At 34.8% G+C, this 27,699-nt stretch overlaps 2 protein-coding genes across 3 annotated transcripts in view; both read left to right on the forward strand.

Annotated features, from left to right (window-relative positions):
- The first annotated feature begins 857 nt into the window (after positions 1-857).
- Positions 858-5,000, forward strand: LOC149896361 (uncharacterized). The gene is made up of 6 exons (XM_090118222.1): positions 858-1,048; positions 1,244-1,335; positions 1,702-1,818; positions 2,568-2,674; positions 3,855-3,945; positions 4,566-5,000. The coding sequence occupies exons 2-6, from the start codon at positions 1,281-1,283 to the stop codon at positions 4,652-4,654; spliced, it is 459 nt and encodes a 152-aa protein (XP_089974348.1). The 5' UTR covers positions 858-1,048; positions 1,244-1,280; the 3' UTR covers positions 4,655-5,000.
- Positions 5,001-11,526: 6,526 nt separating this feature from the next.
- The window catches only part of LOC149896362 (RNA-binding protein Musashi homolog Rbp6-like), a 117,894-nt gene continuing 101,721 nt past the window's right edge, over positions 11,527-27,699 (forward strand). For both annotated transcript variants that reach the window (XM_090118208.1, XM_090118210.1), the window contains exon 1: positions 11,527-11,657. In XM_090118208.1, the coding sequence (XP_089974334.1) occupies positions 11,590-11,657 (68 nt within the window). In that variant the 5' untranslated portion in view covers positions 11,527-11,589. The remainder of the gene's footprint in view (positions 11,658-27,699) is intronic.

The raw sequence follows: 27,699 nt of genomic DNA on the forward strand, positions 1-27,699 counted from the left end.
ATCCATTATAAAAAATGTATGCGTGTACTAGAGTACACACGTAAGAAGTGAAACTTCTTTATGACCTTAAAAATGTCACGAGTATGGCGTAACGCAAAAATGTCACGCGTACGGCGTAACGCAAAAATGTCACGCGTACGGCGTAACGCAAAAATGACACAAAATTTTTGTCCAACCCCGATAAAGAAGTTTCACTTCAAAATCAGAATTCAGAACTATCACGCCCCGTTTTCCAATTACAGCACTAGAGCGCATTATGCGGCATAATGCTTAACCCCTCATATTCTTAACGTTGAATGTTCAACTACAGTGCCCTAATATACAATACTCTTTGAACTACAGCAACGCTTCGCACAATCGAGCACTCCTATGCGCGTGAATTGATGCGTGCAATCGATTTAATATTTATTAATTGTTGGAAAAAATGTTAAAGCTTTCGTTTCATTGTAGTTTTTTCGAAATAATCAAAGTTAATTCAAATTGTGTTAAAAAAATAAATATAGGTAAGTATGGATGAAAAAGTACAAACATTGAAAAAAATGTTAATGAAATAATCAAAATCTGTGATCAAAATCCAAATTACTTAAAACTTAAAATAACCGTAAATATTTTTCAACCAATTATTTATTTACACATTAATGAGGTTATTGCTAACTCTATGAATATTTTTTTTTCAACACTGACTTAGCGCAACCTGCTGGTGCCTCACTGGTGCGTTTCACGTTCCAATTAAGCATCAACACTTATCAACATAATTCGGCATTGTGCGCCACTGAGTCGCATTATGCTCTGTAATTGAAAAACAGCCACTGTCATTGATAACAAGTCCAACCTCGAATCTGTCAACTGCTGTGAGCTGTCAACACAATCCAGTCAAAACGCAAATCAATAAAAACACGTCATGTTTTCAAATTAATGTTGAACATTGTTTCTTTGAATAGGTACCCCCTTGCTACTTTGATTTTTAGGCAGTATTGATTTTCCATTCAATTCAATTTTAAATATATAGGTACCACAAATTCATATTAAATACCACTGTTATTCTCTGGTAAGTATAACTTTTTCGCTTTTACTTCGCGACTGTTGCGAAAGACTACTTGCTTTGGTATTTTAACATTAAAAGTATGCATTTCAATCGATTTTATACTAAACAATGGCTTATTAACATACCTATTTTGTATATTTATTGAATATATATGTACATTTTAAAAGTTTATCGACCTTCAACTGCGGAACTTTTCAGCGTGGGTGTTTTTATCAAATTATTACAAATAATTAAAATGGAACCACTGGTAGAGGAAACACAAGAGAATATGACGTCGGAACCAATGTCAGGTATGATTTTATTTTTATTGCTTTCAACATATAAACATTATTAAGTCAAATATATAAGAAAAATAAGTTACTACAAGGATTGGTGACCCAATTTCACAATAGAGCACACATTTCATCATAAAAAAATATAAATACCCACTATCCTTTGTAATCTTCAACACACAACATCTCTGCAATTATTTTTTATTCATAGTCTTTAAATATTAAGTATGTATATTTACTTATAAATGGTACAATGAATAAATATAAGAATTACATACATAACTAATTTTGCTATCAGTTTATAGGTATCATATTATTATTTATTCATATGCAAATCAACACTCAGTTCACAGTTAATACATCAAAATTAAACAAATATTCCAGTGTATCAAATAATAATGAGGTCAGGGCCAGCCATGATGCTCCTCACGCTGGTCACCATCTTCCTGACGCACAAGTGGATGCAAAAGAAGAAGACGCTGGTCCAAGGCCCAGAGATTGGTATGATAGTTTGTTTTTCTATACCTCTGTACCATAGAACTAAAAAATTGTATTAAGTAAATAAGTACTTATAAAATTATAAACAATAGAAAAAATTCGACGACGCGGTTGGCGCAGTGGTCAAGTAACTGCCTACTGAGCCGACGGTCCCGGGTTCGATCCCCGGTCAGGGCAAATATTTGTGTGATGAACTCAATTATTTGTTCTTGGGTCTGGGTGTTATTATCTATATATGTATTTATTAAATATTCTATTTATCGTCGCCTAGTACCCACAACACAAGCCTTAATTGAGCTTACTGTGGGACTAGGTCGATTTGTGTAATAATGTCCTATAATATTTATTTATTTATTTATTTAATTCGATCACGAGGCGGGACTCGAACCCGCATCCTTTCGCGCCATTCCGGGGCGGATGCCTGACCAAACCAGAATTTTTCAAATCTCTGTTCTATGAACTATTAATAATATTTCCGCAAATTCGCCTGTGATCTACATCCCTAAAAACACAAATCACTACATAGTATAAAACAAAGTCGCTTTCTCTGTCCCTATGTCCCTTTGTCCCTTTGTATGCTTAAATCTTTAAAACTACGCAACGGATTTTGATGCGGTTTTTTTAATAGATAGAGTGATTCAAGAGGAATGTTTTAGTATATAATTTATTAGGTTTTAGACAAAGCGGGCGAAGCCGCGGGCGGTAAGCTACGCTATAAATGATAAAAATTAATGTGACAAAGTATTGTTCAGACCCCGAGGTACATAGGGTTCGGATGGCTGCGATGCGAGAGACTCGTGAGAGACAACAGCGCGAGTGGTTGGAGGCTTCTAGGAAGAAGAAGGAGGAACAGGAGGAGGTGAGCAATGACTCTATTATACTAGTAGACGCGGCATACGCCAACATCATTGCAGTAAAAAACAGCGTAATTAATACATACCTACTTACTAACGCATTATCACCAATACAGTTGTTCTCTCTTTCACTCTCACGCACGGGACATAATACATGTCTCACTCATGTACTTCGTAATAACAACTACCGATTAAAATATAAAAAGAACGTCCAGCCACGAAGCTGAATGGTGCGTGACTAAGTGAAACTCGGGCACTTAGCTGAGTTTTTTCTTGCCAAAATAGAGAGCGGGTAACATATCTAGCTTTTTTATATATCATAGGAGGTGAGGGTTTCTTTTTTCTTATAACCCGCCAGACTGAAAATCAGCGCTGTAGTACTCACGAGTCAAACAGCATGGCTGAGTCTGGGCCTTTTGCCACAAAAATACTTTTTTTTATTTTTTTTTTTCAATTTTGTTATTAGGTTAAGTAGATTTTAAGTTTTTTTGTATCCAAATTATTGTGGCAATAAATATACATTCATTTCATTTCATTTTCATTTCATCTAACGGTGCATTTACATCAAACGAGCAAATGCTTATTACCCCACTATGTCAAATTATTTTAGTGTAAACAGGCGTAGAGCACTCTTTGTGCATTCGCAAAGATTCTATGCAACGTTCTAATACTGAACAACACTGAATACGAGTTTGCTCTAGCTCTATGTTCGTTTGATGCGTCACCGTTAGGATGCGTCTTGTCTCCTCTGTATTCCACTCCAGAGACATTGATTTCAATATTTTTTTATGTACTAAAATTGTGTTCTGTCTTAAATAACAACACATTTTTTGTTTAGTACTTTTAGCGGATTATTTTTTTAAATATAATGTTTTAAGATCTTTTCGTTTATTTTTAAGGGTACCCTACTACATTTTTTGAGTCTTAAGTTTTTTTTTTAATGATTTATGATGATAGACTTTTATCAACCATGTACAAGCAAATAAAGATATTTATTTCATTTATGATGTATTATAAATTATAGATAATGATATTTATTTATTTTTTATGAAACAGAGGAAATTTAAATTTAAAAAGAATAGAAAAAAATTCGATCACGTGGCGGGACTCTTTATAAATTTATATTTATAATGCCATAAAACGAAAAATATCAAATTTAAAGAGGAAATTATTTGATTTTTACAGAAGGAGAGAAAGAAACGCGAAGAGTTGAAGGAAAAATTAGAAAAGTACGGCACAGCTTCGGGCGGAAAGAAACTGGGCACGCCCGATGATGGTGAGATTTCGACAAAAGGATAGATTAAAAAAAATACTTATTATAATATTTCCCTTGGTCACGTCATCACGCATACAGTACGGGTGGACCGATTTCGATAATTTTTTTTTGTAATATTCCTTGAAGTACGAGGATGGTTCTTAAGGAGAGAAAACGTAAACATGTACCACGGGTGAAGCCGGGGTGGACTGCTAGTTAAAAAAAAAATTGTTTAAACACCAATTTAATGTTTTTCTAAATTACAATTCTTTTGATAACGAAATCAGTCAATAAGTTTTCGAGAGATGCGTTTAAAATCATCATTTTTGTTATATTTTAAAGTCGTAAATTATACATGTTAAATAATATATTGACTGGCCAGTTGGCTTGGTTGATAGTGGCCCTGCCTTCAAAGACACTGGTCGTGGGTTCGATTCCCACCCGGGGCAAATATTTGTGTGTGATGTTTGCTCTGTGTCTGGGTGTTAATTATCTATATAATTTATTTAAAATTATATACTTATGTATGTTTATCAGCCATCTGGTTTCCATAACACTATACTAGCTTAGTATGGGATCAGATTGTGCCGTGTTTAAAAATTGTCCCGAAATATTTATTTATATATTCTCTATTTTTTCAGGTTACCTCCCCTTAAGTGGTGGGGGGGCAACGTCTTCGTACAAGCCGCCAAAAAGATCCGCCTGCTCTAAAGGGGGCTGTGGGAAATAAAAATATACATTTAGCCCGGCCGTATACGGACTGCTCGAGCGGTCGGTCGTTGACTGCTCGAGCTGTCGCTAAAAATCGCACAGTTAACGGCTTGAAGCAGTCGCGACTGCTCGAGCAGTCCGTGTACGGCAGTGAATGAATGTCTATAGTTCACCGCGCGGTCGCGGCTTCAAGCCGTCAGTCTAAACTGCTTGAAGCAGACCGTGTACGGCCCTAATATACTTTTTATATTTATAATGTAGGCTACTTGATAAAACATTTCATATCGAAAATGTGTTCTATTTTGGAAGTTGGCAGGAATATGTGAGGTCACATTACTCATACAATAAATAAGTTTAGTGCAAAATGTGTATTTTATTTGTCCCCTTTTTATTGTCTGATAAAATTTTATTAAAATAAAAGTTTGGTTTAAAACTATGAAGTGATTGATTTAAAATTCTGTAGTGATTTTAAAATTAATTATTATAGTTTTCACAAAAAAATTACAGATTTTTCTCGTATTGTTGTAAAAACTGATTACCTATTGTATCTATTTGATTTACTAATTACTGTATACTGTATTTTTTATTAAATTATAATTATTAATATCAATAATTATAATTGATAAACCTTCTTAATTCTTATCTATCTGTCATTTTATGTACGTAAAGTATATATTATAACTAGTGGTCCGCCCTGGCTTCGCCCGTGGTACCTTCATGTTTAAACTATCCTATCTCTCAAGTTGGATCGAACTGCACACGGTGTGCGAATTTTATTATAATCGGTTAAGTGGTTTAGGAGTCCATTGAGGACAAACATTGTGACACGAGATTTATATATATTAAGATTAAGATTTCAAATTGTTTGAGTTTATGTATTTCTGTCGATAAATACACACTGTATTAATAATTATGTTAACATGTAGTATGGGCTCAATAAATAATTTTACTAAAATCTTGTTTTATTTTTACCTTTATTTACCAACAAATTTTAAGAAAAATCATTAATTGTAAATTGTATCTTTTGTAAACAAAGGAAATGGAACTCAAAAAATACTGTACCGTTTTATCGTTAATAATTATTTCATCAGCAAGAAGCAAACAATTGCACAAATTTTCATTCTGTTTCCACCAATGGGCAGTGTGATTCTCGAAGAAGATTTTTGTTTATCAATCAACTAGCTTTCTGTCCACATATTTAAAACTTATAACAAAACTAGCTTCCGCCCGCGACTTCGCCCGCATGGTGTTTTGATAAAAGGTAGCCTATGTTCTTTCTCAGGGTCTAAAGATTGTCTGTGCCAAATTTCATCAAAATCGGTTGAGAGGTTTAAGCGGGAAAGCGTAACAGACAGACAGAGTTACTTTCGCATTTATAATATTAAGTAGGATAGGATAGGATGTGCAGTATACCATTATATTATGATTATTATTATGCTGTTTCGTATTTGAAAAAATGGTCAATAGATAGTATAGATATAGATAGTAGATACTAGCTGTGTTCTGCGTCTTAACCCGTATTGCTTCTTTCCTGTGTAGGTAACCTAAATATATTATTAAGATTATCGATTTTTAATACAATTTAGCTTAAATACCTATAGGTACAAACCTTTGAGATTGAATACTAAAGAACTATTTGCAGAATGAAACTCAAACGCAATAAAGAACAATTTCTATGAGCAACGATTGTCGAATTAAAACTCCGTTGAAAAACTGGTAAAGAATAATAGAATAAAAACATACTGTTATTACAAAAAAATGTTGTGTGGTTTTATGAAACCACGGTAAAAGTGAAACTGTTCGAACGGTTCTGCACACTGCTTTGTGTAGCGCATGTCGCGTGACGGTCGGCTGCCGAGTAGGTATACCTACTCGGCAGCCGCGATACACGCGACATGCGCTACACAGACCAAAAAGTTTGAGACGATGTAATAAAAGTTTCACTTTAAAAACTATGCTAATACTTACCACAGAATTATGAAAATCATAGTTTTGTAATCAAAAAACTGCTAAGTCACGATCTTTATACCACAATAAAAGATATTTCATCAAACATTTAGTTTTTACTTTTTTATGACGGTTACGGTCTATGGGTTTATTACCTTGCTTACGAAATCTATGTTCGAATATTGAGTGTAGAGATTTTTCTTGGTTTGAACGCACTAATCTCAGGAATTACTGAAGTAACAGCTAGGTACATTTTTTCATGGGCGCCATTATGAAAATATATTTTTTTTTCATTCAATGCCAAAGGGAAGATATGTACACATGGCTTAATACATATTTTGGTCACAACCTCTTACCTCCTTAGAAAAAAGAAAGATATAAATTAAGAAGCTATCTTACTCTTATAGATTCACTAAGAAAATGGGTAAAAAATAACATTAGCTTTGTATAAGGCACAGATGAAATAAAAACTTAATATACTTTTTGTAGTATTAGTATACACATATAAGTAACACTAGATTTCCGCCCGCGGCTTCGCCCGCGTTTTCAAAGGAAAACCCGCATAGTTCCCGTTCCCGTGGGATTTCCGGGATAAAACCTATCCTTTGTGTTAATCCAAGTTACCCTCTATATGTGTGCTAACTTTCATTGTAATCGGTTCAGTAGTTTTTACGTGAAAGAGTAACAAACATCCATACATCCATACAAACTTTCGCCTTTATAATAGTATTAAGATTAAGATTATCATAAGCATTTACTTCAATATCATGAAAACATCACAAACCGGAATGTCCAAAAACTTAAAAGTTCGCCATGTGACATCTGCCCGCACTTGGCCAACGTGGTGGATTGTGGTCGCCATTCTCATAGGAGCTTGTGTCCCAAAGTGGGGACATAATAAATGGACTGATGATGATGATTAGACTGTGATATATAGTTACATATAATAAAATATATATATCCTGAATTCCTGAGTGGCTTCCTTTTTTAGCGCATGCAACCACACATATATTTATGTCTTCTATTACATATTATTTAAAATTTACAATGCTATTTTATATGTGTGTTGTGTGTGTTGGAATAAATGTTTTCTTTCTTTCTTTCTTTCTTTCTTTCAAAATCGTAGGAAAGTCAATACATTGATTATATTTTCAAAAGAATACTTGGGGTGTGATCTACAATCGATACTGAAGCCAAAAAAATAGTTTTTAGAATGATTATCTGTTTGTCTGTATGTATGTTCCAGCTAAACTCAAAAGGTAGAGCATGGATTTAGTTCAAATTTGTTACAGATATAGCTTGAGACCTGAGAAAGGACATAGGATAGGTTTTATCCCGGAAATCTCACAGGAACGGGAACTATGCGGGTTTTCCTGTGATTACGCAGGCGAAGCCGCGGGCGGAAAGCTAGTACATATGTACTTTTAATAATTTACGTTTGTTTACGTACAAGTACATAATATTATGTTATTATGATTGTAATTGCTGATATGTGTAACTCTATATTTTCGTATATTATAATATTACCTTATGACATATTATATTTTTCTAGATAATAATTTTGCTTACCTACTTAACCATACTAATATTATAAATGCGAAAGTAACTCTGTCTGTCTGTCTGTTACTCAATCACGCCTGAACTACTGAACCAATTTGCATGAAATTTGGTACGGAGATATTTTGATACCCGAGAAAGGACATAGGCTACCTTTTATTGCGAAATATGTACCACGGGCGAAGCCAGGGCGGACCTCTAGTTCAATATAATTTGTTAAATGGTAGATATTAAATAGACCGTCTCTTTAGAACAATTATCCTATCCTATCCTAATTCCTAATCCTACTAGTCCTACTAATCCTATCCTATCCTTCCTACTAATATTATAAATGCGAGTGTGTGAGGATGGATGTATGTGTATGTATGTATGTTTGTTACTCTTTCACGCAAATACTACTGAACCGATTACTATGAAACTTAGCACACATATAGAGGGTAACTTGGATTAACACATAGGATAGGTTTTATCTCGGAAATCCCACGGGAACGGGAACTATGCGGGTTTGTCTTTGACTACGCGGGTGAAGCCGCTGGCGCAAAGCTAGTGTTATACAACAGTTATTAAAATAGAACGAAGGAAGAACAATGAAAAATATGATGGAATGATCAATGTCCGACTCCCAATAGAGATAAATAATAAATCTCTCGTAACACAGAAGGCTGATTAACTATTTACTTGTGCGCAAAGAAAATCGATCAGTTTAATCCGTCAGTCCTCGGATCACAGACACAATAGAAAATCTATTGTGTCTCGGCCCGATCGGGCCGCTCGGTGGTCAATGGGATAAAAATAACTACGTTAAAAACAACCGACTTCAAAAACGGAAAAATAAAAAGTAAAAAAGATTTGATATTATTACTACATATTATTTAGATGTGCTATTTATTAAATTGTTTTGACATCAAAACTACAGGCGTTCATTTTGTTGTTTACGTATTTTTAACGTGATCAGTGTTACATGTAATCTGAATACAAGTCCCTTCGCGCTTACCTAGTAGTTAGTACCTATACCGATAGTGGGACACCCTGTGTATACTATTGTAGACTCAAACTCAAACATTCATTTATTCAATTAGACTACTATTTAGTAGCAAAGTAGAGCCATTTTAATAGGCAACAGGTATTAATTGGCTCTACTATACTAAAAATATATTCGGTTCGGAGAGTATTCTTTCAAAAATTTTAATACAAGCTGTTTTTTTTGGGACATTGTAAATTTCGATGAATTTGAACATTTCTTATTGGACACAACAACAGTCCTGGGTCGATATACAACTTAAAATATAATTAATGCTGCTTCATAATAAGACACATTTCGATGAATTTGAACATTTCTTATTGGACACAACAACAGTCCTGGGTCGATATACAACTTAAAATATAATTAATGCTGCTTCATAATAAGACACGACTACCTTTCTATAATTTTCACGTAGTATATTCACTTATAATACCACAAGAGCTTCAAAATTATCGGGTATTTTCCGATAGGATCGTTGCAAACAAATGAAGGAGTCAAGTTTTTAGTCAAGGTTAAAAAAGCACGAGCGCGAAGCGCGAGTGATTTTTCCTGAAAAACTTGACGACTTTATTTGTTTGCAGGGAACCTTGAGGGAAATGCCAGATAATTTTGAAGCTCGTGTGGTATTCGGGGGATTATTTTTCCGTCCCAAATGTCGGCCAATAATTTCACAATTGAATTCAACCTGTCAGTTTGACGTCAACGACCAGAGAAAATTTTCAAAAAATTATCAGTATAATACCATGTAGGTTGTACCACGTGACGTCGAATGGTGCAATTCTATTGGTCGATATTTGGGTCGGAAAAATGATCAATCTAATTCGCTTCATCCGATACAGAGAAATAGGCAGATGGACAACATGACTTTAGTAAGGGGTCCCAGCTCCCTTTGTTTACGAGACCCTAAAAGTTAAATAAAAAAACTCAAAATTAGACTTTATGCATAACACTACCATTTATTAAAAAATTGAGTTAAAAATCCACTAGTTACGTACAGATTATATTTATTTTTGAAATAGCCTTTCGCAGTATAACATTTTTTAAGAATATTAGAATTAGAATACAGAAAAATATAATAATTTCAGCAGAAAATTTATTAAGAAAGCTCTAGGACATATAGGTATTTCATTTTTAAATGCCTTTCTAGATACTCATTTAAAAAACATAGGACCCTTTTTTAGATTTCTGCTCCTGCTAAAAATAGCATAACGGTTACTTCTAGGAAAATATTTGCACGAATTAATTCCGCTAATGGCCCATTTTCGGCTTAATTTTCTCTTAACCTTTTAAAGCCTTATAATATGCACTTAGTCCAAAAAATACATATTTAAAGTTATGTAAGTTATCAAAAACATTTTGTAGTTCCCATCACAATGTGTTTTTTTTTTAATAATGCGCGTGGAGCGCGGTTTTATTAAAGGTAAGGTGAAAATTTCGACCACCTGGAAAAAATAAATTACAAATGTAACAGAACAATTAAAAACATATGAACATTGAACTTATTTTAAAATATCGATACCGATTTATTGGAAACTCAAACTCAAATCGCACTCAAAACCCTTTTGAGTAAATCTTACAAGTGCTTATTAATATTTGATTTTTACTTTTAATGTAATCGAATATATTACGACCTAAAGTCCTTCCAGTGTTACCAAAATGTTATTTAATATGTATTCAATATAAAAAATAAATAAAAATGTTTTTGTTATCTTATTAATATTGTTATTGTAAATAAATCGTTTACATTTATTAAATAAAATAAACTATTGCGAAATTTAAATATGGAATAAAACATAATAATATTATTTCATCATAAAATACACTATACAGGGTGCTCTATTTACGACCTTGACATTGGATATATTAAAATGTTTTTTTTTTTCATATTTATAAAAAATGCACATTCACTTGACATCCAGTTTACTGGGTTGAACAAAACAATTTTAAGGACAGCTGATGTTTTCCGTTTATTGATCAAGCCTCTACTTAAAAAATATATTTATTTAAGTAAACACTTAATTTCCATATCTAATCTTTATTACCTTATTAGTAAACACTTATACCAATAAGACATTAACCTTTCTCGTTTATCCCTATACGTTAATTGAATAAGTAGTTTCAAATACGTTTTTGAAAATAACATCAATTAAAATCGACGCGATGAATTAGTTTAGGCGCAACGAAGCCCTACAAAATGAACGGGGGCTGTACGCACTCAAGGAATACGTCGGCAGAGCACGGACTGCGGTTTTGTGCCTCTCGCTCCTACTGCACCGGCCAGACAAGGACGGCACAGGGTAGCTTGTAACCAACATCGGGTGACGTCACGGCGGGGAGAGGGTGACAGCGCCACAGTCAGTGTACGGCCGGCCGCTAAAACGCGCGGACGGGTGCACGATGCACGCGCGGTGAACAAAACAATCGCAATGCTGTTTGAGAATCCCAACGCGAAATTGTTCCCAGCTTTCAACATCCCACCGCCAGTGAGGCTCAGGTGAGGAGCCGGCATGTGTTTTGTGTCCAGTGTTAGTGTATCCCTGTGAAAACAGCGAGCAGCGCCACATTGTGCCGCTACAGCGACACGGCTAACAGAACGTCAATACAACGCTTAATTTTTTTTCTCATTCCTGTGAATGTGCCCTAACACGAGAGTATGTTTGACGAGACGCTAAACTAGCTACGGCAATGTCAAAACGAATGATTTATATAATACACATTACCGGCTCGAAGGACGGCTCCGCTGTAAACAAAAGAGGACCGTGTCGTGTTTTGTCGTGGTGTTACCGGTTGCTAAAGTCAGGCCGCCGCCCCTTCGTTCAAGCAACAGATAGGTTACTTAGGAGACCTATGTATAGAGCCTGGCTTGGAGGCGGCTCAGTTTAATATATTTGCGGCAAACTTTCAGTATCTGGGCTACGTCGTGACCGAAAAGTGCTTGTAATGCACGAACGTTATTGACTCGAGAATAATAGATTAATCTCGCTCCATGAAATCTGTAGGTGTCATTGATATTTTTAATGACGCGCATTATTGAGAAATGCAAGCAATGTCTCCAGTGCAGCGTAAACGTTTTTTAAAATGGAGGATAAATGTCAATGCTTGCAACGCGAGCATTATCATAATAATGAAACGCGTGAATTCTCGGGGTTTGGCATGTTTATGAATTCGCAAATTGCTACAGCTTTTTTAATACAATAAAACAAACAAACACAACAAACGTCGAGTTTAATGCAAGGTAAAATATTGATAAAATATGATGCGCTACATGAAAGACGACAAAAACTTGAAGCTATAACAACGATGTCATCTAAACGCACGCTCAATTATCGTTGACTTATGTTCAAAACAAACGAAATCGCAATAAATTACGAGTAATATGTATCACAGTATCGTTCGAATAAATCAAACTGGACTCATGCAACAGATGTAGAATAAAAATATACCTGTCGAAAACAAACCGCGATTTGAGAGTAATCCGAGACTATGTTCAAGTTCGGGACGATTTTTTTAATAATTCAACGCAACAACAATTTAGCCTGTTTTTATCAACGTTTTTACAATCATCTCGATCTACTTTTAGACGCTTTTTTGAATCGCAATATTACAACAATAGTTTGATCGGTTGAAGAAATTTCTACAGGAAATAACCAGCGAGAAACTCTTGTACCTAATAGCTCTTTTTATACCAGATGATTATAAAACGTAATTACAGTTACGAAATAAATGATAACATCCCCAAAAAACTTTGCGTATTTATCGCAACATCAAAACGAACTCCTAAAGCATATAAATCTACATTTAACGACGATTTTCGCGTTTCAACGCTAAGATTCAGTGCAATCTTCAAATGTAACTACAAATCTAGTTTACAAACAGATAAATCAAACAGGAACATGATATTTATAGATTCTGGGTCTAACAGGTTATAATTAAACTTGACAACTTGCGTTGTAAATGAAATCACGGACGATGTCATGATTGACAATTCTGCTAAAATAGCCGAGGATGTTTTGACGCCTGATAAATAATCTACTCGATTTTAGGATATTTCATAGAACTAAAAGTTAGTTGCTATGACCAATGAAGAAAGCTTTGAGATAATGAAGATCTAAGTACTCAATTGTGAGAATACTACGACAAACGAAAGATTATATCATTTTTTCTCTTCATCATAACATTTAGATGTAGCTACAGCCCACGACTTGCCTCGTGTATTCTTATATGCAATTCCAGACCTCTCTCATCTTATCTTTCATAATTTATCTCCGTGCCAAGTTTTGTCCAGAACGGTTCAGCTGTTCCGTCGTAATTATTAAACATCCATCCATCCTAGTTTCCCTATTACATCATGGATAGAAATATAACAGCGTCAAAACATAATTAGAATAATCTAAACGGTTCATCATAATATTTGTGGGAATGGATGACGCCAAACTTTTATATATAAATCTATTTCAAATAGTTAATCACATTTATCGCGAGTGAAACAGCATGAAACTACTAGTCTCATGCGAATTGGCACTCGTGGAGTTTTGTTATACAAAACAAGACCGAGTAATGAGAAGTAATTATTGTAATGATGAAAAACATTATTTAAATATTTTTTTCCTCTCGCTATTCGCTGTTCGTAACATTTTTAAAACTTTTGTTGGAATAACTGAGGCTTCGTTGTGGGTTTTTGTCACATAAAAACCTATTTCTATGTGCGTATGTATTCAGTTCGTTCAAATAAAGGAGTATTTAGTGTTCATTTGTTTTATAATACTAGCCCACCATTACTGAGTTGACAGGGAAAAACTAACACATTTTTGCGTATGCACTACAAGCAGTGAAATTATTTCTCTATATATTATCCTAAACTAGTATTCCACACGTGACAATTATAGATTTATATCCTCTAGTACCTAATCATTGCCTTTAACTTTTGTTGTCAAGAAAAAGTAACTTTTTCCCTTCAACAAGATATCATCTAGGTATATGTAAATAACAAATCTCATCAAATTCCATTCAGCAGTTTAAACGTTATAAATTATAATATAACAGATGAACTCATTGAAAATAAGATACGTATAAACTAATTTCTCTTAGTCCTTGTTAATGCAAGGTCGTCAGTTCAATTACCCGTACCGAATGTCAAAAATTAATCACATCTTATTATCAAACTAGCTGTGCCCAGTGGTTTCACCCGCGTTGCTCCGCTCCTGTTGGTCTTAGCGTGACGATATATAGCCTTCCTCGATAAATGGGCTATCTAACACCGAAAGAATTTTTCAAATCGGACCAGTAGTTCCTGAGATTAGCGCGTTCAAACAAACAAACAAACTCTTCAGCTTTATAATATTATATGAACATAATATATAGTATAGATAATAATGAATCAGCGAAAATGTGTCTTAAAAAATATCTATTATTATTTTACTTAATAAATCACCCTGTATATTGAAAAAAAACATGGCGTATTTATAAATACATATTTGATTTTAAAATTGAAGAAAAGTTCTATAAACAATATACTTAACGCATCTAATGCAAAAAACTAATTCTAAATTCAATTTTATAACTTACGAAAATTCTGCAAAAATATTTTTCATTTTTTGGATACTTTAATTTTTAAACGTAAAGTTAGTAATGCAGGTAAAGTCAATATTTTTATTTTATCTTTTAACTCAAACATTTATTTATTCATTTAGACTAGAAGCACTTTCGAATCGTCATAACATTTTTTAACATTTACATCCGATTCGGAAAGCAGTATCTATGGAGAAGAACCGGCAAGAAACTCCACAATAGTTTTCACATGACAAACGTACCTACAGATTGACGAAAATTCTAAAAACTGTTGCCTAGTTCTAAATTTTCTGCAATATCTCTATTGAGCATACAATATTATTACACAAAAAATATTCTCTCAACTAAATTCATTTAAAACGGAACGAACTTTTTGCGTAATAAATTGCTGTAAAATGTTTTTTGCTTTTTTCTAACAAAAAATATTCTCAATTGAGTTCTCAAAAGAGTTTTTGCAGATGCCGCGTGAGCGTTACATATTTTGTTGTAAGAACTTTTAATTGAAGTTGTTTTTAACCGACTGCGCGGAAGGTTGTTTTTCGTAAGTATTTGATTGTATGTAAATATCTTGTGTTTAGCATAAAGGGTTTTAGATTCGTTTTATTTCATATTCATTAGATACTATCGGTCCGCCCCGGCTTCGCCCGTGTACATATTTCACAATAAAAGATAGCCTATGTTCTTTCTCAGGGTCTAAGGATTGTCTGTGCCAAATTTCATCAAAATCAGTTGATAGGTGGAAAGCGTGATAACATTTTTATCTATATCTATACTTCTATACTAATATTATTAAGAGGAAAGGTATGTAATTATGTATGTATGTATGGTTTTCACGCATAAACTACTGGACCGATTTCAAAAATTCTTTCACCTGCATTAGAAAGCTGCACTGAGCAACATAGGCTAGGTTTTATCCCGGAAATCCCACGGGAACTGGAACTATGCCGGTTTTTCTTTGAAAATGCGGGTGAAGCCGCGGGCGGTAAGCTTATAGTGTATAATAATTTTAGGACTGAAATTTAAGGAGTAGGTATACTCTAAAAATTGCTTCCATCACAACACAGCATTAATCCTCAAGAAACAAACGGAACTCAAAAATTTTCAAAATGTTCAAGTTATCCTCATAACATCAGCTACCTGCTAATGAAAGTCCGTTAAAGTCGCTCCAGCTGTTTAGGAACCGGAACAAACAGACAGAACATATTTTTTTATTGAGTGTTAGTTACTTTCATACACGTTATTTAGATTAAAAACGGACAATTTTTTATATAGCTACATAAAATATTATAATATAAAATTCTCATAGCACTGTTTTTATACCAAGCACCTCTAAAACGGCTTGACCGAATTTTATGTCGCTTTTTTTGTAAATTCGGTAGCCATTAACTATTTTCAACCGACTTTAAAAAAGAAACAGGTATTCAACTGTACTTTTCGTATTTGTTACCTCAATACTTTCGACTGGTTAAACCAATTGTGATGATTTTTTTTTTCATTTTGGTCTAGTTCTGATAATAATTTGAGCTCGGATTAGTTTTTTTATTAAAAAAAAACATTAAGCCTCTTAGCAATAAAAATGTCCTAGTAGAACAATGTCTTCCATCAGACAGTTTTCTATTACCTATTATAGACTAGCATTCCGCCCGCGGCTTCGCCCGCGTTTTCAAAGAAAAACCCGCATAGTTCCATCGAGATATATGTACTACTAGAGGGGTTATTCCAAACAAAAACATTGCGCGCGGCCGATGTAGTGGGGTACGTGTGGAACGAGCGAGGCGTGGCTTCAAGTTCAAAGATTAAGCAATGCGTGCAGATGCGACACATTGTGCAATCTGTTTACTCGGTACTATCTGGTGGTACTGATACTAGGGAATTAATAAAACGAGGATTTTATATTAAACTATGTATTTTAATTTCCTTTAAATAATATCAATTTAGTAAGCTTTTGTCGTTTTGTGTAGTAATCAATAGTTTTATCAGTTTTTGCTTCATGATGTAATCGAATTTTGGAGTATTGGTTTATAATAGCCCTAATTAAATGGATACGATGATCGTTTGATGGCGTTTACGTATAAGAAACTCACATTTTGAAAAATCTCACGTGAGATTCGAGGATGGGGGAGGGGTTGAATAAATTCTCACGACATCTCACCAGGGGGGGAGGGAGGTGCAGAAAATTTTAAAAAACACCTAACGTAATTTATGGACGCCCCCTTACTCGATCACAATTTTTGTAACTTTACTATAAACGGAACTACATTTAAAAATATACTTTATTTATTGAGTTATAAGGTTGCTTCCATTCTGTTTATTTACATTCTCAAAAACATCAATCGCCGCAGAGGTGGCTTGCGACAAAGGCGGCTTGTGTCAAAGGCCTCGGCGATATCATTTAAGAACATAATATTATGTACTTTAGGCAAACTTGTAATAAGATCTATTTTACTTTCTTATTAGTCCATTTGACAAGGATATTGGGTAAGATACCTATTGGAATAATTTTATTATTATGTATGTACTTATTAAATCCGCGAATAAAAAAAATTTTTAGTCGTGAATATAGAAATTGGGTCGCATTTTTTTAATCCGCGAATAGTGAAAACACGAATAAAGGAAGCGCGATTAAGGAACTTTTACTGTATTAGTTTCTGTGAATGTTGTGTTTATTTGTAATTGTTGTGCATAATAATTTATAAATCCTATTGGAACAACTGTTGATTAACCTTTTTTTAATAAATAAAAATAGGTAAATAAATAAATATTACTTAATAACCTACCGTTTTACTTTGCGTAGTCGGGTAAAAGTATAAATATTTAGGTACTACACCACGGTAATCTTTCCTAGTAGATATTGTATATACATAGTGAAAAAAATCCAGTTACATTTTTTTAACAGACTCATCGATAGTGTCACGTCTGTGCTGTTAGTCTATGAAAAATGGCGCGAAACGCAGAACGCGTGGTGATTTTTCGCAAAATGATAACAATATTAGTAAAATGCATGACTTACTCATAATAAGGAAACTTACTGGTGAAAAGTCACTCCTCGGGCTTTGTTTGTATTATGGGAACTGTTAAAACAATATCTAAGCAAACACGAAGGCATTTTGAACAGAGCAATAACACGTGTTGACGCGGCAAGCGGGGGGCACAGTCCGACACAGACTAAAGAGACTTGTGATTCTTACCTCTAGCTCGTGTTAAAGAGAGTGTAGTAGCGATCGCCTCTCTAGTACGTAGTACATTCTATCTCGATGCATAGTTCCCGTTTTCTTGGGATTTCCGCGATAATATCTATCCTATGTGTTAATCCAAGTTACCCGCTATATGTGTGCTAAATTTCATTGTAATCGGTTCAACAAACAAACTTTTGCGTTTATAATATTAATTATTTATTTATTTAACACATTATTGTGCAAGAAACAAAATATACATAAAGGTAACAATAATAAAAAAATAAAAAAAGCACATAGGGCGGTCTTATCACTATACAGTGATCTCTGCCAGGCAACCATAATATTAGTAGGATTTATAAAATTAGTAGGATGTTCTTATAAACCTAGTTTTTCTTAGACAATAATAATTAAAGACAAAACTTTCAAGCTATAATTAAATATGACGAAACAATAGACTATTCTGTGGATTGATTGACATCGCATTATTAAAATAATTAGAGAAAAGTGGATATAAAAAAACACGAAGAAAACTTCGGAAACTTTTTTACCTATGTTTTTATCTAAGTGAAACAACCCATGAAATATATAAAAAAAATTGCATTAGAAATGTAGGTAACTACGTGACTTCAAATATTATCAACTACATAGCTGTGTCCCGCGGTTTTACCCGCATTTCTTCGCTCCTGTTGGTCTTAGCGAGATGATATTTAGCCTATAGCCTTCCTCGATAAAAGGGCTATCAAACACCGAAAGAATTTTTCAAATCGGACCAGAAGTTCCCGAGATTACCGCGTTCAAACAAACAAACTCTTCAGACTTCAGCTTTATAATATTAGTATAGAAAAACAGAACATGCCTACATGTCGTAACTTTTATTATAAACACGTAACCTTCTAAGCGTGTAAAAACACGTAAAATGTATTGTAGAAGCAATTAAAATCCATTATTTAAACACTTGGAACAATTTCCTTATATTGTCTTGTATTGGTACAGGAGCTAGTAACGTTTTAAAAAAAGTCATTTTAGTATAGTTGGGTTTTTGATATACTGTTTCTCTTGCTATTTCGGTTAGAGTCCGGGCTGTCTGGCTGGCGGTAGTGGTTGCGTTTATTAGTGCGCATCTTACTTGCACAGGAAAATATCCGTAATAGGCATGACGACAGTATCCATAAATGATCGTATTAGTGTTTTTAAGGGAAAATGTATAATAAATAAATTAAATATAGCGACTTAGAAATCTTAAAGACATTAAGATTAATGAGATTATCAATAAAATAAAACATTGAAATTCTGAAGTTCGCCATTTTGACTAAAACACGCGTGACGTCACGCATAAGTAAACAACTCACGTCAGATGTATTTTGTTGTTATGAATATGTTGAGAATACGCATTTTTATTTATTTTCTATTGTTTCACATATGCTTTATCGACTCAGAACAGAAATATAATTGCGAATTCACGAATACATGGTTCGGGATTCTCCGCGCCAACTTTATACAATAATTTCTTATTATTTTTTCGCTTGAAATAATTACTAACACATTTTTGAGCATTATTTTTATGTGGATTCACACTGCAATACTGCACACCACTTATAAACTTTGTAATTTGTTTCTATAACACATATTAAATAAAGACTGTTTTAATTTTCTTCGCAATTCGTACAAATAATTACGTATTTACCAAAGTTTGACGTCACGCCTACGCCATGACACCTGCGAGCTGTTTTGGCACAGATATTAAATATTTTTTTGAAAAATGGCTTTAATCTTCGTTAAATTTAAGTATATTACCGAAATATAGGGTTTTTCTTGTATAGTAAACGTATACACACATTATGGAAGAGAATTTCAAAATCTTTCGTCATGCCTATTGACGACGCGGTTGGCGCAGTGGTAAAGTAACTGCCTACTGAGCCGACGGTCCCGGGTTCGATCCCCGGTCAGGGCAAATATTTGTGTGATGAACTCAATTATTTGTTCTTGGGTCTGGGTGTTATTATCTATAATAGTATTTATAATATGTATTATATTTATCGTCGCCTAGTACCCACAACACAAGCCTTATTTGAGCTTACTGTGGGACTAGGTCGATTTGTGTAATAATGTCCTATAATATTTATTTATTATTTATTTATTTATTTATTTATTTATTAATTAACTTAACATATCAAAGAACCAGCTATACTAAAATTCTTTCTTGTCAACGTTGCTAGCTCCTATACGATATGCAAGGCCTTAAGAGATGGGACTTTTAATTTAAAAGTAGTTTTAAACAGGAAAGTGAATTTAACTTTAAAATACCTGTTGACCTCTGACTTTGATTGGTAAAGGTTTTTCTGTTGAGGATAATCTTTATGTATATAAACAACCGCGGTTTTACGCGAGCAAAAGCAAGTACTATATCTTAATTCTTAAGGCTATATAATTATAATTCTGGTACATATAAGCTACATCACTGCCGAGTATCATCAAAAACCATTCAGTGTTTGTTAATATTTCACGCAAATGAATCGATTACAATGAAATTTAGCACAAATAGGGTATTTAAGATTAACGCATAGGATAGGTTTTATACGAAAATCCCACGGGAACGGGATCTATGCGGGTTTTTCTTTGAAAACGCGGGAGAAGCCGCGGGCGGAAAGCTAGTTTTTTATGTTAAAAACACTGAAAAATGTTTGGAACCAGGCGCCTTCCAAACGTTGTTTCTTATGAATAAATAGGTATTATCTACATCCATACTAATATTATAAATGGGGCATTTCACGCGAAGCGGACACAGATTTTTGGGTCAGGTTACCGATTTCGGTTATATTTTAGTATGTTACACCTGTATACAGGGTGTAATCGTTAAGTGTGCACAGGCGATTTTTCCGTAAGTATTACAGATAACAAAAAACTTTAAACTGATATCGAAAGTACTTAATCTTATGAGTAAAATGGCCGTAATAAATTTTTAAAAATAAATCGAGAAATATCATAAAAATTATCTTTAAACCCTCCCATACATTAAGTATGAAATATGAATATCCCATATACATTTAATATGAAAGATTTTAGCTTTCTTTTTCTTTTTTGGTTTTCTGCTTTAATTACTTCGCAAATTTGAAGTGACATTTTCCACGTTTTCCGGACATTTTCACGCATTTTCCGGATATTTTCCGGGAATTTCCCCGGGAAATGCTCGGAAAATCCCCGGACAATGCCTGGGAAATTCCCGGAAAATAACCGGAAAATGCCTGGGAAATGCGCGGAAAAGTCTGGAAAATATCCGGAAAATGCGTGGAAATTTCCGGAAAAACCGTGGAAAATGCCTGGAAAATCCCTGGAAAATGCCTGGAAAATATCCGGAAAATGCGTGAAAATGTCCGGAAAATATCCGGAAAATGCGTGAAAATGTCCGGAAAATGCGTGAAAATGTCCGGGAGGAGCGTGGAAAATGTCTGGAAAATCCCCTAAAAATGCCAGGGAAATGTACGGAAATGTCTTGAAAACATCCGGAAAATCCCCGGGAAATGCTCGGAAAATCCCCGGACAATGCCTGGGAAATTCCCGGAAAATAACCGGAAAATGCCTGGGAAATGCTCGGAAAATGTCTGGAAAATATCCGGAAAATGCGTGGGAACTTCCGGAAAAACCGTGGAATATCCGGAAAAGGTCCAAATATCCGGAAAATGTGAAAATGTCCGGAAAATGCCTGGAAGATCCTCGGAAAATGCATGAGAAATGTCCGGAAAATGTCTGGGAAATGCGTGGAAAATGCCTGGAAAATCTCCGGAAAATGCCAGGGAAATGTCCGGAAAATGTCTGGAAACATCCGGAAAATCCCAGGGAAATGCTCGGAAAATCCCCGGAAAATGCCTGGAAAAATCCCGGAAAATAACCGGAAAATGACAGGAAAATATCCGGAAAATGCGTAGAAATGTCCGAAAAAGGCGGGAAAATGCCTGGAAAATCCCTGGAATATGCCTGGGTAATGCCTGGAAAATATCTGGAAAATATCCGGAAAATGTTTGAAAATGTCCGAAAAAAGCGTGGGAAAATGCCCGGAAAATGCTCGGAAAATCCCCGGAAAATATCCGGAAAATGCGTGAAAATGTCCGGAAAGAGCGTGGAAAATGCCACTTCAAATTTGCGAAGTAATTAAAGCAGAAAACCAAAAAAGAAAAAGAAAGCTAAAATCTTTCATATTAAATGTATACAGTGGGATATTCATATTTCATACTTAATGTATGGGAGGGTTTAAAGATAATTTTTTTGATATTTCTCGATTTATTTTTAAAAATTTATTACGGTCATTTTACTCATTAGGTTAAGTACTTTCGATATCAGTTTAAAGTTTTTTGTTATCTGTAATACTTACGGAAAAATCGCCTGTGCACACTTAACGATTACACCCTGTATATCCTCGGTATGTATACGAAATATTTTTGGATTTAGAAGCTTAGTTTTCAAAATACAGGTCTTTGAAGATGTCAGCAAGCGCGAGGCATGCATGACTTTGAATGTTATTATCAGTCAAAGAAAAGGATTTTTTTAATAAATAGATGACTGAATAATAATCCCCATTAAAAAACCTTTTTATTCTCATATTTTTAATTTCGAATTTATTTTTGAATTCCTAAGAAAAATTAAAAAATAATTTTCTTTGTAATTTTTTACGAACTTAGCATATTTTTAAAAATTTTTAAGATCTTTAAATAAATGGCTTATATTATGCTTAAACTACATGCCAAGTTCTAGAGTGGTCATCGCAGAAGTTTCGAAGCTACATGTATTATAATGGCGAAGCGCGGCAATATATCTGCATCCCCACTGCAGAACGTCGCGCTAACCAACTAGGGCTAGTATGGGGATATTGCCGCGCTTCGCCATTATAATACATGTAGCTTCGAAACTTCTGCGATGACCACTCTAGAACTTGGCATGTAGTTTAAGCATAATATAAGCCATTTATTTAAAGATCTTAAAAATTTTTAAAAATATGCTAAGTTCGTAAAAAATTACAAAGAAAATTATTTTTTAATTTTTCTTAGGAATTCAAAAATAAATTCGAAATTAAAAATATGAGAATAAAAAGGTTTTTTAATGGGGATTATTATTCAGTCATCTATTTATTAAAAAAATCCTTTTCTTTGACTGATAATAACATTCAAAGTCATGCATGCCTCGCGCTTGCTGACATCTTCAAAGACCTGTATTTTGAAAACTAAGCTTCTAAATCCAAAAATATTTCGTATACATACCGAGGATATATACAGGTGTAACATACTAAAATATAACCGAAATCGGAAACCTGACCCAAAAATCTGTGTCCGCTTCGCGTGAAATGCCCCAAATGCGAAAGTAACTCTGTCTGTCTGTCTGTTACTCAATCACGCCTAAACTACTGAACCAATTTGCATTAAATTTGGTATGGAGATATTTTGATACCCGAGAAAGGACATAGTGCAGATCCACACTGCGAGCCTAGCGCGGTTGCGACGGCGGGCGCGAAATATCAAACGTATGAAACGCGCCTTTGCGTCCACATTGAAATGACTATGGCGGAAGCCTAGTGCGACGGTAATGAGCGAGCCAGCGCGCGTAGTTTTCAAACTCTCCTATCCGCGCGTTCTGGCCACACTACGGGCCTAGTCAGCAAGCGACCCAATGCGCGGACGGCGGGGGTATCAAACCAGTTCGGTCTTGTCGCTCGACTTCTTATACATATTATATCCTTTATTGTTTTTCGTAAAATAGCGGTAAATACTTAATTGTTGAAGTGAAACTTCTTTATTTATAAGTGCGATTCAATCTAAAACACTTATATACACCACAGTAATTTTGTAGGGTATAATCTCAATTCTTCATATAAGATTCACCCGTTTCTTCTTCTTCTTTAAACCTTAATTCACCCATAGTCGGGTATAGGCCTCCTCATGTTTTTTCCACTCTTTGCGGTCTTTGGCCAGACGCATCCAAGATTTACCCGCTGTTCTAGAAATATCGTCGGACCACCGTGCCTTCGGTTTGCCTGGCTTACGTCGACCACTCCATGGTCTCCATTCCGCTACTTTTAACGCCCATCGTCCGTCACTTCTTCGGCACATGTGGCCTGCCCATCTCCACTTGAGTTGGCATACTTTGAGAACAATATCAGTAACCTTTGTACGTTTTCTGATAGTTCTATTTGGTATGTGGTCTAGAAGGGAGATACCGAGCATGGCACGTTCCATTGAACGTTGAGCTACTTGCAGTTTGTGAGTAACTTTTTTAGTTAATGTCCACGTTTCTGCACCGTATGTGATCGAAGGTGTGACGCATTGATCGAACATTCGCCGCCTGAGAAATAGTGGGATCTTCTGGTTTTTAAGGATATCGGCAAGTTTACTGAAAGCCGCCCAACCTAGCTGTATTCTCCTGTCTATTTCATCTGTCTGCCCATCCCCTTCCAGTTGTATGGTTTGGCCTAGGTATATGTATGCTGTTACTCTTTGTATTGCGTGTTCCCTAACGGCTAAGCTGTTCAAGTTAGGGTATTCTCTGCACATGAACTTGGTTTTGTTTGTGTTCATTTTTAATCCAACAGCGAGCGAAGCGTTGTACAATTGCTCGATCATCACTTGTAAGGCATCATTCACCCGTTATTCCTCTGTTTTATTTATTTCGTGTACAACTTCTATAATGATCTCATCTCAAAATCGGACTGTCCAGTAAAAATAGCAAATCGTCCAAAGTTTGCAACACCCGAAAAACGTCGAACCGCTACTTGAGCTCGCGCGTCGGTGTGGCCACCGCGAGCGCCCGCTCGTCGCGCCCGCCTAGGCCGCCGCCACCGCGCATTCAGTGTGGACGCACACATAGGCTACCTTTTTTTGCGAAATATGTACCACGGGCGAAGCCGGGGCGGACCTCTAGTATTATTATAATCCATATCAACACACTCCAATATGATCCATTGAAATGTTACATTTTTTAGGCCTGACCTTGAGTTTTTTAGAGGACGCAATTTTATTTTTTTGATGTGTAGGGGGGGTCAGTGTGAAGCTAAAACCAAGTTTGTGGGGTCGCCACCCTTGTCCCATGGCCGCCATCTTGAAAATAGCGGTTGAAATGGTTTTAACGATATATCTCTTAAACTATTTATCTGATAACAAAACAATTTTAACATTATTTGTTGCAAATTAAATTCTCTACAACTTTGATTCAGTAACTTTTTGTCGTAGAACTATTAATAAAAAAGTTATAAGCGAAAATGTTCAGAAATTAGAGCTATTTATATTTTTCAATAAAACTTTTTTTTATCATTTTACGAAGAAATGATATAAGACTATTTTTGTAGATTGTTTTTCGAGGAACAACTTTTATTTACAACATTTTTTCATTACGTCAATAGCTAAGGTTTTACAGCGCTCAGAAGTGAGTACTATTTTTCAGTAGTAACTATACATAATAAATTGGCTATTGGCTCTTTTCCCAGACTCCACAACAATGGAAGCACACTGCAGAACATTTCAGCCCTGCTTTTCGACGTAAAAAAAAACGCACTTCCAGACTCTACCTCCTGGGTTGTGGGGAAAAGATTCAATAATTAATTATTAATAATATTGTAAAATTAATTATTAAAAATATTATTATAACAAAAATAAAATAATTACTGGTGACAAATTATTATTAGTACACACATAATATATCGTATTCTGTATAGTAAAGAGTACTTAAAATAGTACTCACTTCGGATGGCTGTAAAACCTTAGCTATTTACTTAATGAAAAAATGTTGTAAATAAAAGTTGTTCTACGAAAAACAATCTACAAAAATGGTCTGATATAATTTCTTCGTAAACTTATAAAAAAAAGTTTTATTGAAAAATATAAACATCTCTAATTTCTGAACATTTTCGCTTATAATTTTTTTGTTTATAGTTCTACGACAAAAAGTTACTGAACCTAAGTTGTAGAGAATTTAATTTGCAACGAATAATGTTAACATTGTTTTATTATCAGATAAATAGTTTAAGAGATATATCGTTAAAACCATTTCAACCGCTATTTTCAAGATGGCGGCCGTGGGACAAGGGTGGCGACCCCACAAACTTGGTGATAGCTTCACACTGACCCCCCCTACACATCAAAAAAATAAAATTGCGTCCTCTAAAAAATGCGACCCCAAATGTAACTTTTCAATGGACCAATAGATGAAGGAAAACATCGTTCAGAAACCGGCATGTCAAAGAACCAAACGTTCGACTTGTGATTGTGTCATCTGCCTGCACTTGGCCAGCGTGGTGGATTGTGGCAGCATCATAGGAAGTAGGAAAATAGTATCCTTGTGTTGATGATGATGATGATCATCATATTATGTTAAATTCAAAACTTACCTACTATGCGTGCCAACTAAGAATAGGACCGCGCTTGCTACCAACTTCACACGAAAACTATCAAATTAGTACTGCCAGCAAAAAAATGTGCGAAAAAGAATTTTCATATAATTATTTTTTATTGTTCATGATTATATTTAATTATTGTATAATCGTTATATTCATTAAAAAATACTATTTATTGAATTTCACTGATGCATTATGGATAAATTAATTATACAGGTATGGAAACAGTATTCATAAAAAGATAGTTAATGCGGAGATAGCAGTGACAGCGACAGCAATGAAGATTCAGAATACGACGACGATGACGCTGTGTTAAGTGGTGTAGAGGAAATATTATCCGATTGATAAAAACTGAAATAATATAACTATATGTTTTTTTTATATACGTGCTTTTATTTTCAAATCCTACTCATTCATAATAAATTTGGCGTGAAATGTATTAGAAATACCAACAAAGCGTACATTAAATATTTAAACTGAATATAATTTCTTTATTGATTTTTTTGCACACCATACGCTTTGGTAATGAAGTTAGCGCGTATTACTGAACAATATGGCGTCTTGACAGTCCTATTCTTATTTGGCACGCATAGTACTTTAAATGAATGTAAACACAAATAATTTGGAAAATCCAAAAGTGCACGCCTCATAATTTTTTTTTAATAAATACTAGCGGTCCGCTCCGGCTTCGCCCGTGGTACATATTTACGTTTTCTCTACATAAAAACCATCCTCGTATTTCAAGGAATATAATAAAAAAAGAATTATCGAAATCGGTTCAGCCGTTCTCGAGTTATGCGCTTACCAACACATTTTGCGATTCATTTTTTTTTTTTTTTTTTTTTTTTTTTTTTTTTTATGTTATGGGAAGGCAAACGAGCGGACGCACTGCCTGGTGGTAAGCAGATTGCGTCGCCCATAAACCATAACAGAGGTTATGGTTGTTGCCTACCAGGATAAAGGGATTTGGAAGGAATTATGGAGAAAGGGGCGAGGATGGGAGGGATTAAGGATAGGGGAGGAGAGGATGGGTAGGGGATAGGAAGGGATGTGGGCCTCCGGACCCCTCACTCACCGTACGGAACGCGACAGTAAACTGTCACTATGGCGCCGATATTCTGTGAGGGTGTGGTACCTTCCCCGGTGCGAGCGTGGCCCAGTTCGTGCCGAAGCATGCTCGACTCCCACTCTTTACCCACTCCCCACTCCCACTTTTATATATAAGAAGAAGAAGAAGAAGAAGAAGAAGACTAGCGGTCCGCCCCGGCTTCGCCCGTGGTACATATTTACATTTTCTCTACATAAAAAACATCCTCGTACTTCAAGGAATATAATAAAAAAAGAATTATCGAAATCGGTTCAGCCGTTCTCGAGTTATGCGCTTACCAACACATTTTGCGATTCATCACTACATAGTATAA

Source organism: Colias eurytheme, chromosome 29, assembly GCF_061535395.1.
Source record: "Colias eurytheme isolate Ceu_HAF_F1 chromosome 29, ilColEury1 Martin Lab GWU primary, whole genome shotgun sequence".
Classification (NCBI taxonomy): Eukaryota; Metazoa; Arthropoda; class Insecta; order Lepidoptera; family Pieridae; genus Colias; species Colias eurytheme.

Excerpts from the sequence above, each read along its gene's own strand:
- LOC149896361 (XM_090118222.1), top strand. The coding sequence starts at position 1,281 with ATGGAACCACTGGTAGAGGAAACACAAGAGAATATGACGTCGGAACCA. Across the intron at positions 1,819-2,567 it reads GGTCCAAGGCCCAGAGATTG|ACCCCGAGGTACATAGGGTT; the intron begins GTATGATAGTTT and ends AGTATTGTTCAG. Across the intron at positions 2,675-3,854 it reads AGAAGGAGGAACAGGAGGAG|AAGGAGAGAAAGAAACGCGA; the intron begins GTGAGCAATGAC and ends TGATTTTTACAG.